This window comes from Balaenoptera acutorostrata, chromosome 1, assembly GCF_949987535.1.
Source record: "Balaenoptera acutorostrata chromosome 1, mBalAcu1.1, whole genome shotgun sequence".
NCBI classification, from domain to species: Eukaryota; Metazoa; Chordata; class Mammalia; order Artiodactyla; family Balaenopteridae; genus Balaenoptera; species Balaenoptera acutorostrata.
Genome location: NC_080064.1, coordinates 4792611 through 4803769, shown reverse-complemented (window position 1 = coordinate 4803769; position 11159 = coordinate 4792611). Strand labels below are relative to the sequence as shown.

At 53.4% G+C, this 11159-nt stretch overlaps 1 protein-coding gene across 5 annotated transcripts in view; it reads left to right on the top strand.

Moving 5' to 3' along the window:
- The first annotated feature begins 299 nt into the window (after window positions 1-299).
- The window catches only part of PLEKHG5 (pleckstrin homology and RhoGEF domain containing G5), a 52534-nt gene continuing 41674 nt past the window's right edge, over window positions 300-11159 (top strand). The window contains exon 1 of one of the 5 annotated variants that reach the window (XM_007166197.2): window positions 300-556. In XM_007166197.2, coding sequence (XP_007166259.2) covers window positions 490-556 — 67 coding nt within the window. In that variant the 5' untranslated portion in view covers window positions 300-489. The remainder of the gene's footprint in view (window positions 557-11159) is intronic. The other 4 variants (XM_007166196.2, XM_057551030.1, XM_007166195.2 and 1 more) reach the window with 4 other exon arrangements.

Below are 11159 nucleotides of genomic sequence, written 5' to 3'. Positions count from 1 at the left end.
GGCAGGAAGAAGCCACCAAACTTGCAGGCCTTCCTCCTGACCGAGGAGTCCAGCCGGGGGCTGCTGCTGGCTGTTGGCATTGCAGAGACGAGGGTCTTCGTGGCGCTGCTTTCTGGGAAAGGAGGGAAGGCACCCTCCGAGGCAGCCAGCGGTGTGAGAAGTGCGTGCCAGGGAGCATATGGGTACTTGGGGATGGAAAATCCAAGGGGAGGAAACCACCAGCAAGGAAACAGTGCAAACCGCGGCCACAGAGTCCATACGTTAAAATATACAGCGCCCAGGGGGCCTGTGTCGGAGAAGAGAATTGGCAGGGCTGAGAGCTCGGTGGTTTTCTGTGCAGACGATTCAGCTGGAGAAATTAAGGTTGGGGCTGAGTCTGGGAGAAGCCGTCCAGTGTTGGGACCGCAGCTGGGCAGAGAGGGACAGGGGCTGTGGGTCGAGCCCGTGGCTCAAGGGCCAGGCAAGGTGCCGCCACCCCAGAGGTCAAACATGAATTCAGTCCTGACAAAATACGGGTCTCCACCTCGCGGCTGGCTCAGCCTTCGTCCAGGAAGCCGTGAGTATGTTTTCTTCCTCTTCGGTCCAGAAAGGAGGGCGGACGACAGAGCGAGAAGAGGAGATTTTGTGGGTCTTGGAGGGGCTGCTTGCTGAATTCGCCTGGGCCCTTTAAGAACCCCTCCTGCAGGCTGGCCACATTTTCTCCTCCACGGTGATTAAATGAATTTGAGAGTGCCGAAGGCAGGGGTCGCCCAGTGAGCGTTAGCCATCAGGTCTGACCTAGGCGCAGATAGTGTCCTGTCTTCTGAGAAGGCAGAGGAAGGAGGCTTTCGGTTTCAGCCTTCCAAGCCCTGAAAGACGAAAGAGCAGGGTCCCACGTGAAGAGCTATTCCGCTGGCAGCTGCCGCGGAGGGGCCGGTGGCGGGGTCGGGGGCGGGGGGAGGGGCCGGTGGCGGGGTCGGGGGCGGGGGGAAGCTGTTCCGTAGCTTCCTCTCCTGGGAGGTGGAAGGTCGGGGGGGAAGGGGGCCCCCAGACCTTGAAACCTTCAGTTTTGTGCATTAAAGTTGTGTCCCCATTGCCAGGATGGTCAGGGATAGGTTCCCAACCGTGCCTTTGTACCTCTCTCAAGAAGGGCTGTGAAATTCCTCCTAAACCGTCAATATTTGTAAGTTCACTTTTGATTCGTGCCATGACGCGTTTTGGCAGAGGGGATCAGGAATGGCGTTCATGGAATCAAACAGCCTTCCAGCGCCCCAGAATCAGAGCCCTGGCCTGGAAAACACCCCATTCCTGGCCAGAGAGGAACGGCCTGAGGGTGTGTTAGCCACTGACCCCTCTGCGCTCCCATAAGAGCCCTCATTCCGACCTTCATCTGTCTCCCCCTCCTCCCCAACCCCACGGTTGGCCCAAGACAGATTTAGGAAGCAGACAGTGAGTCACACAGAACTCCTAGCACCCACCCAGGCCTCACTGCAGGGTTGTCTCCTCCCCAGGAAGGGTCCTCACTGCCGATGTACCCCTCCTCTGGCTCACACCCCCAAGTGAAGCTTAACTACCACGCTGGGGTCTCCGCCTTGAGTGGCCAGAGAGCAAGACGAACGTGTGTCATTCACCTTAGCGGGCCTGTCACCCTGATACACGAACCCCAGTGACCGATGTCCAGTTAACTCAAGGTCCATCACTGCTCACTCGCCTGGGGGAGATTGTTTCCAGGCTTGGGTGAAATATGGGCTCTCGGCCTTTTGGGGGGGGTCCCCAAAATCATGGCTGCCACATGGACATCAGAGAATGGCCATCTGTGCTGCTTCAGCCTGATTGTGTCATTTAAAAAAAATTTATTTTGGCCACACCATGCGGCTTGTGGGAACTTAGTTCCCCGACCAGGGATCGAACCCTGGCCCATGGCAGTGGAAGTGCGGAGTCCTAACCACTGGACAACCAGGGAATTCTCTGATTGTGTCTTTAATCCCTTTATAATTTTTTTTCTTTCTTTCTTCCGTTCTTTTTTTTTTTTTTTTCTTTGACAGTGAAAGGACAACTAGTGGGAATTCCCTGGCGGTCCAGTGGCTAAGACTCTGCACTTTCACTGCTGAGGGACCAGGTTTAATCCCTGGTCAGGGAACTAAGATTCCAGAAGCCTCACTGCGCAGCCAAAAAAGAAAACAAAAAAGGACAACTAGTTTTGCTTTTGCTGTATTTCCAAGTTTTTTTAAAAAATTTATTTACTTATTTATTTATTTTTGGCTGCGTTGGGTCTCCGTTGCTGCGCGCGGGCTTTCTCTAGTTGCGGTGAGCGGGGTCCACTCTTCATTGCGGTGCACGGGGCTCTCATTGCGGTGGCGTCTCCTGTTGCGGAGCACGGGCTCCAGGCACACGGGCCTCCCCAGCTGTGGCATGCGGGCTCAGTAGTTGTGGCTCACAGGCTCCAGAGCGCAGGCTCAGCAGTTGTGGAGCGCAGTTGCTCCACGACATGAGGGATCTTCCCGGACCAGGGCTCGAACCCGTGTCCCCTGCACTGGCAGGCGGATTCCCAACCACTGGGCCACCAGGGAAGCCCTCCAAGTTTTAAAGTTTAATAAGCTTCAATGTGTCATAGTTCCTCATGTAATCAATGGCCGAATAGTTACTGAACACATTAATCACTGGGCATTGTGCCAGGGGCTGGGGAGATGGTCGTGAGCAAGATACACGCCCATCCTTCTAGAATCTCACTAATGAGTGACACGGACATGCAAGCAGGAAATTGAAAAGTAGTTTGATGTGTGTTAAATAGAGCAATTGCGGGTTAACGGGTTCACACGTAAGAGAGATTCCTCTTACGACACCAATCTTGGGGATTTTCTGAAGTGACATCACCTAAAGGATAAACTGGAGTCAGCTGGGTAAAGAGTAGGAGTAGAAAGGTCATTTCAGGAAGAGAGAAAAACAGGAGCTAGAAACGGCATTTTGTGCAGCCTGGCTGGGACAGTCAGTGGGATGACTGAGGGGGTGGGAGAGCGTCGTAGGAGCTGCTGGAGGGGAGAGCTCTAAAGAGACGGTACAGAGGTCAATCCATAGAGAGGACGGTCGAGCATCTTGCGGACTTCAGATTTCATCCGTGGGGCGATGAGCATTTAAGCAGTTTTAGCAGGGTAGGTAGCATTTTCTGACTTGCATTTTAAGAAAATCCTTTTCGATAACAGTTTGAAGAGTGGGTTTGGGGGATTTTGAGATGGAGAACATGGCAAATAAAGAGCCGAAGAATCAGGAGGCTTTTACAACAATGCAGGTGAAAGGTGATTGTTTAAGCCCTTTAAATTAGCATATAAATTTATATATATATATATATATATATATATATATATATATACATATGCACACACATGTATGCCTGTGTTTACTTTGTTCTGCTTATACAAATAATACATTGTCATTCTCAAACAGTACACAAATAATGAAGATATAAGTCCTGATTTTCTGTTATTTCCAGTTGCATTTCAGATTTTTTTTCTATGAATATATACACAGTGCACATACCTAAATATGTGTGTCTGTGTAAAAATGTTGAAATGAAATTGAAGAAAATATGCATTTTTGCAATTGCTTTTGCCAATTAATACTATATTTTGGACATGAAAAATGCCAATACATGAAAACCTACCTCATTCTTTTTAATGGCTTCATGGTTCATATGGATATACCTTAACTTTTTTTTATAAATTTATTTATTTATTTAATTTTTTTTTGGCTGCGTTGGGTCTTCGTTGCTTTGCGCGGGCTTTCTCTAGTTGCGGTGAGCGGGGGCTACTCTTTGTTGCAGAGCACAGGCTCTAGGCACGCGGGCTGCAGTAGTTGTGGCTCGCGGGCTCTAGAGCACAGGTTCAGTAGTTGTGGTGCAAGGGCTTAGCGGCTCCGCGGCATGTGGGATCTTCCCGGACCAGGGCTCGAGCCCGTGTCCCCTGCATTGGCAGGCGGATTCTTAACCACTGTGCCACCAGGGAAGTCCCTATACCTTAATTTTTAAACTAGCCCTTGAGTTTCCTGGTTGCCTAGTGGTTAGGATTCCAGACTTTCACTGCCGTGGCCTGGGTTCAATCGCTGGTCAGGGATCTATCCTGCAAGTCACGTGGAGAGGTCAAAAGAAAAAAAAAAATGACTATCTCTTTAGGGAATTCCCTCCAGTCCAGTGGTTAGGACTCGCTTCTTTCACTGCTGAGGGCACGGGTTCAATCCCTGGTCGGGGATCTAAGATCCCACAAGCCGCATGGCAAAAAAAAATAAATTAAATAAAAAAATAAAATAGAAAGTGCACTTAATCCAAAAAAAATTTTTTAATAAAAAATAAATAAATAAACCAGCTCTCTATGAGTGGACGTTTGGGGTTGTTTCTAGTTTTTTACTCCTGTAAATGATGCTGTAGTGAGCATTCTTATACCTGTATCTCTGTGGACTTGTGAAAGAGTGTCTATAGAATAAATTTCTGGAAGTGGAATTGTTGGGTGGAAGGGGCTGAGCATTTTGCATTTTAATGGCCATTTCCAAGTTGTCATCCAGAAAAGCCAATTATTCCCCCATCAGCAGAGTATTTCAGTCCTTCCTTCTATGTCTCTGGTCATCATTTTCCATGAGCCCGTCCCTGACACATGAGGGTGGGTGGCTGGGCAGGTGTCCCCTTACATGGTCTCAGGCACTTCTCTTCTCTGTCCACCCCTATTAGTGAAATGCTGTGGCTCTTGGCCAAGGTGCAAGGGCAGCTGCAGGCTCTGACATCATGCCTCTAGAACTTCCATGGGAGGGGGGCACCAAGAGCACTCCATGGTCCTCCTAAGGACCCTCTTATGTAGTAAGTTTTTAAGAGCACAGATTACAGAAGCAACTGACCTATATTCAATCACAACTCTCCTACTTACTAGCTGGATGATTGTAGGCAAGTCACTCACCTTCTGAGCTTTAATTTCATTATCTTTAAAGTGGAGACAACAGCCGTATCTACCACCCAGGATTTTGTGGAGCTCAGAGGAGGCAGTGTTTGAGTCTGTGTGTCTGGTAATTCCAATACCTCAAGTTTTTGTGTTTCTGTTGGTTCTCAGACATGGGGTCTTAGTTACTTGTGTGCCTGGTTATCTTTGACTGTGTGTTGGACATTGTATTTTTAAACTTATTTGCAAGAAAAATTTGAGGCCTAGGATGATACAGGATGTTCATATGCATCTGCCATATGCTTGGAAACACTACCAGTCTGGGATGACTTTGATCCAAACTCAGGCCTGAGGTTCCCTGGACTTTGATTTTTTCCCCTAGCTCCATAAAGCTGTTAGAAGTGAAGCTGTTTCCCACCTCTTTCTTCAGAATGCAGAAATACCCTGAGAGCAAAACCATCTGTTTATCTCCCTAGATCCTTCTCTTTTGTGTTTCGTGGGGTTTGATGTTTTTAAGATTAAAAAAAATTTTTTTTCATCCAGCTTTTTGGGTTGTCCCAAGAGGGAAGTTTGGTCTGATTTACCTAATCCACTATTGTAGGAAGGAGAGTCCCCACTGAAGGATCTAAACGTTCAAAGCATTTAGCATATTGTCTCTTTATACCTGTTGTTTCCAAAACCATGGTGTGTTTTTATGGGTTTTTTTTTTTTAACTATTTGTATGAACTATATATATATATTTTTTTTTTTTTGGCCATGCCACATGGTATGCAGGATCTCAGTTCCCTAACCAGGGATCAAACCCGTCCCCACTACAGTGCAAGCATGGAGTCCTAACCACTGGACCGCCAGGGAATTCCCCATGGTGTGTTTTTAAATATTTGTTTATTTATTTATTTATTTGGTTGTGCCGGGTCTTTGTTGCAGCATGTGGGCCCCTTAGTTGTGGCAGGCAGACTCTTAGTTGCAGCACGCATGTGGGATCTAGTTCCCTGACCAGGGATCGAACCCAGGCCCCCTGCATCGGGAGCGTGGAGCCTTACCCACTGCGCCACCAGGGAGGTCCCCATGGTGTGTTTTTAAAGCACAAGAAACTAGAGTTTGTTAGAATCATAATGAGGTAAGGCAGAGGCTTTCTGTGGCCAACTCAGAGCCACAACAGGGTCGGGAGGTCCCTTGTACCCTCGTAGAATCCCCTCATGTTCAACTCCTCGCATTTCACCTGTAATTACTTCTGTGATAATAGCCTCTTAAAATCTAAGTCAGATCATGTTCCTCCTCTGTTAAAAAAAAAACTCCGACGGGACTTCCCTGGTGGTCCAGTGGTAAAGAATCCACCTTACAATGCAGGGGACGCGGGATCGATCCCTGGTTGGGGAACTAAGATCCCACATGTCGCGGGGCAACTAAGCCCGCGTGCTGCAACTACTGAGCTTGCACCTCAACTAGAGCCCGCATGCTGCAAACTACAGAGCCCACGTGCTATGGAACCCGCATGCCACAACTAGAGAGAGAAAACCCGCAAGCCACAACTAGAGAGAAGCCCGAGCACCTCAGCGAAGATCCCATGTACCGCAACTAAGACCCGACGCAGCCAAAAATAAATAAAACAAAAATCAAAAACAAAAACCCTACAAGTCCGATGGTTCCGTCTCCCTCAGAATGAAAGGCAAAGTCCTCACAGGACTGTGCAGGACCCGATGCCCTGTCTCCTCTCTGACTTTTTCTCTGCCCGGTGCTTACCCTGCACCAGCTACAGTCGCCTCCTTGAAGTCCCTTTGTTAGGTTGACGGATTTATCCTGGTTTTAAAACTAACAGTCCTGTGTCCCGGAAATCCTCTTAGTCTGGGCGAGGCAAAGTGGATCAGTTGGTCACCTTAACTAGAACACAATATATGTCCCTACCTCAGGGCCTTTGCACTTGTTGTTTTCTCAGATATCTGCATGGCTAGCTCCCTCACATCATTCCAGTCTCTGCTGAAAGTCACCTTCCTCAGAGAGAAGTATCTAAAATAATGTGCATGCGTGTGCACACACATACACGCACGCACACACGCATGGTCACTCTCTGTCCATTACCTGCTTTATTTTTCGGAGATACAAATGAGCAGGACCCAGGCAACACCTCTCCAGGCCCATTGGGAGGCTCTTGAGCACCAGCATCCACTACAAAGCCATGACAGGCTAAGACCCAGCAGCTGCCCTGCCCAGAAACTGCCTCTGTAGGCTGGGCCTACATCCTGGGCTTGGGAGAAGGAGGGGTCTCTGGCCTCCGAGGGCCAACAGGGAGACAAAACCTGTCCCAGGCAACCTGGGTCTCTGCTGGGGGTGTCCAAGGGGACAGCAACAATAGTTTCCAACCATTGGGATTGGTGTTCCAACAATGGGTTAGATATATTTTGAAATTCCAGCTGTCCTGGAAGGCTGGCCAGTCTTTTCTGTGGTTGGGAGCCTGGCTCAGAAGCCTTTGTTCCTTGGACAGACTTGGCCCTCAAGAGGGCCCAGCCTCTCAGACTGTCTGGCCAGGTTTAAAAGTCTGCAGTGGCCCGCAGCTGGCAGCAAGGCTGGAATGTGGCCATCCTGCCATCACCACAGACAGCCCTGGGGATACAGGCCAGCCTCCATTTCCTCCTCTCCCCCCTCCCCAGGCTGGGAAAACCCTGGCGCACCAGCTGACAGAGTGCCTGGGTCTAGCCGGGGTCTCTGCTCCTCCCACGGGGTGGCCAGATCTGACCCCAGGCCAGGTGTCCGGGCCTGTGGGCTGCCCTCTGAGCTGGGATCCTCCCTGCCACCTTTACTGGACTGAGTTTTGAGGTATTCAGAAGTTGACCCTGCGCGAGATCGTTGGTTATGGACTGATCCAAGTTCAAGTCAATGAGCATTCTCCTGGCACCTGCTCTGGGCGAGGCTGGCCTGGGCCCTGTGTTCAGGGGAGAATTAAGCCAGTAGCTGCTTCAAGGGGCTCCCAGTCCAGATGGATCCAGACTGCACCTTTCAGTGTGGTCACCTGCAGCAGAGGCAGAACCAAAGGGCGGCCTGGCTCTGTGGCTGGGGGAGGACGCCATCAGTCCGCCAGGGAGCTGTGGGTGGAGGCCGGTCCGGGAGGGTCTGAGCAGCCATGCCGGGGAGGGTGGCCTTGCCCCACAGGGGGTGGGGAACAGATTTTTAATCAAAGCAGGGACATTTTCAGATTTGCTTTTATTTATTTATTTATTTTTGGCCACACCACGTGGTTTGTGGGATCCTAGTTCCCCGACCCAGGGATCGAACCCAGGCCCTCAGCAGTGAAAGTGCGGAACCTTAACCACTGGACTACCAGGGAATTCCCTTGCTTTGTACTCTATTTTTTTTTTTAATTTTATTTATTTTCTTTTATTTTATTTTTTGGCTGTGCTGGGTGTTTGTTGCAGTACACGGGCTTCTCTCTAGTTGTGGCATACGGGTTTTCTCTCTAGTTGTGGCACGAGGGTTCCAGGGTGCATGGGCTCTGTAGTTTGCGGCACACGGGCTCTCCTGTTGAGGCACACGAGCTCAGTAGTTGTGGCGCGCGGGCTTAGTTGCCCCGTGGCATGTGGTATCTTAGCTCCCCAACCAGGGATCGAACCCACATCCCCTGCGTTGGAAGGCGGATTCTTTACCACTGGACCGCCGGGGAAGTCCCCTTGCTTTGTATTCTTGCTGTGATTGTCGGTCACTGTGCATGGACCCCCCGACCAGGGGCCTGAGTGTGGAGGCCGCTCTTCCAGATTAAGTCATTTAATCCCCACAGCAACCCTGGGAGGTAGTCTTGTGAGTACCCTCACTGGATAGATGAGGGAACTGAGGCCCAGAGAGGCTAAGCAACTTGCCCAAGGCCACACAGCCAGCAGGAGCTGGGATCTGAACCCAGGTGCTAGAGGCTGCATTCTGGAGGCTTACTTGGAGGGGCAAGAGCGAGGCGGGGGCCCCAGCCATGGTGGCGGTGGCCTGAGCAGGGGCCAGGGCATTCTAGAGGCAGAGCTGAGAATGGCGTGGGCGGCTGGTCCGTGGCCAGCCCGCCCCAGGGTGTGCTTGTCCCCAGGCCGTGGAGGGTAGATGGGTGGGTGAGGACGGTCAGGCCAGATGCTGGACAGTGGCTAGACCTCCCACCCCTTCGCCTCTGGGGAGTTGCCTGGGTCTGAGGGGCTTGTTGTCTGGCTGTCCCCCCTCCCCCCACCACACACACTCAGGCGAGCCCAGGAAGGGGCCCATTTACTTCAAGGGTCGTGATCCGTGGGCTCAAAGGTCAGGGAGGCTTGTCTAAGCCCGAAGGGCCCCCAGAGTCCTGAAGCAGGGGTGCATTTGGGGAAGGGAGGGTCACTGTGATGGGCCCCCGAGATGGGCCCCCTGAGCCCCTGTGGCTCAGCTCGGGATGCTGGCAGTGATGGGCAGGGAGAGCTATTTATTGACTGGATCCTCGTGGCACGTGGAACTTGAATATCTTGGCCACAGAGGGAACAGAGGGTGGCATGGAGTTGGGGGGTGGTGAGGAGACTCTGGCAGCAGCACCCGCCCACTTCCCGGCTGACCTGGTCAGGTCTCTAGGCACCCCCTGCGCCTCAGCTTGCTGCTCTGGACGATGCGGGGATAGTAACACAATGACAGCATCATTAGGCAACTTAAAGGAGCTCCACCTTGAAGGCTCTGGGTCCAGGGCCCGGCACACAAGGGGACTTGGCTAATGTCAGTGTCCCTACTGTGTGCCCAGCCAGCAGCTGGAGAACCAGGACTGAGACTGGGTCCCTGGCCAAGCGGGAGCCTCTGCTTCTGAGGGGTTCGTGTTGGAGTGCCAGGGTGAAAGCAGCACAAGGGCCCCGCCCAGGGCCACAGGGGCCCCGCCTCTTCTGTGCCTGGCACAGGGCTCCCTGCCGGCAGAACTCTGTCCCCTGGCGGTGGTGACGGTGACGGCCCACACACATCCACACTCTGAGCGCTGGGACAGCCCAGCTGTGGGGGGCACCACTGCCGAGGAGCTACCCGTGGTGCCCACCCTGGGGATGGGGAAGAAGCCCACCGCGGGGCTCCGCCCGCCTCAGTCCCGGGCTCTGCAAACCCCCTCCTGAGTCCTGGGCCCTATTATGCCCGACATCTCACGAGTCTCAGTCCCAGCCCCTGGGGCCCCCGAGGGTTTGAGAAAGGGCTGCGTGGGCCCTGCAGGGGTGTGGGGAGACCCACACTGTGCCAGGCCCCTCCGGGCACGGTGCACGCAGCCTGCTCTGGTGGGCGGAGGGCCGCAGTAGCTGTGGGCTGTGAGGAGGTGTCTGGGGAGAGGGCCTGGGGCAGCGGCCTGGCAGAGGCTTAAGGGCCAGGCTGGCTCTCAGCCAGGTGGCCTCGGCCCAGGTTTCCACCAGCACCTTCCAGACTGATGGACCCACAGGTGGCTGAGGCTTCAGGCCCGTGTATCCAGGCTTCAGAATGGTTTGCTCTGTGTGTGTGTGTGTCAGGGGGCTGGGGGTCTGTGCCGCCCATGCCAGGCCCCACTGTTCACCCCTCCTGCAGGTGCCAGCCCCAGGTGCGTGCCTGCTGCCTGGGGGCGGCCTCCACCCCACCAGGGGCCCCTACCGGGCTGTGGCCCTGGAAGGTCCTTGGCGCGTGCTCCGGCAGGTGGGAGCAAATTCTTCTCTTCACCTGGAGCCGGAGGTCTGGTGTGCTATGTGCGTGGGGCGGGCGGGAGGGGGTCAGTGGGACACATCTCCTCTCAGGCTTGGCCAGTGGGGCAGCGGCTGGGGAGCTGGGGAGCCGGGGGTTAGGGGTGGCTAGTGCCTGCCCCGTGCCACGTTATATAACGGGCCTCTGGCTGGCCAGCCAGACATAATTCCTAACAGGCTCTGCAGTCCGACCTGGGAGCACTTAAGCAAAGCACAGCCCGTGCGGCCGCTTCTCACGCAAGCCACACAGCTGGCACTGGGCACCGGCCGGCAGTGTCGGCTCTGTTACCGGCCACCCCCTCCCCCCCTCACACAGATGGTGCTCCCAGGCTGCCCTGGGGGTCCAGACAGTCCTCCCCAAACTCCGGAAGGTGGAGGAAAGATGTGGTCACCTGCTGCTGGGGGAGCTCAGGGCACCACAGAGGGTCACGGAGGACCTTACCTGGGGAGGGGGAGGGGCAGGGCCTCAGCAGAAAGCAGGGACCCCCCAGGTCCCCATCCCCGTGGGGCAAGCACTTGCTCTCTTCTTAGCCCCAGGTGAGTGGGATCTTTTGGAGACAATACAGTGGTCGGGGTGGCGGCGGGGAGGCCTCTCTCC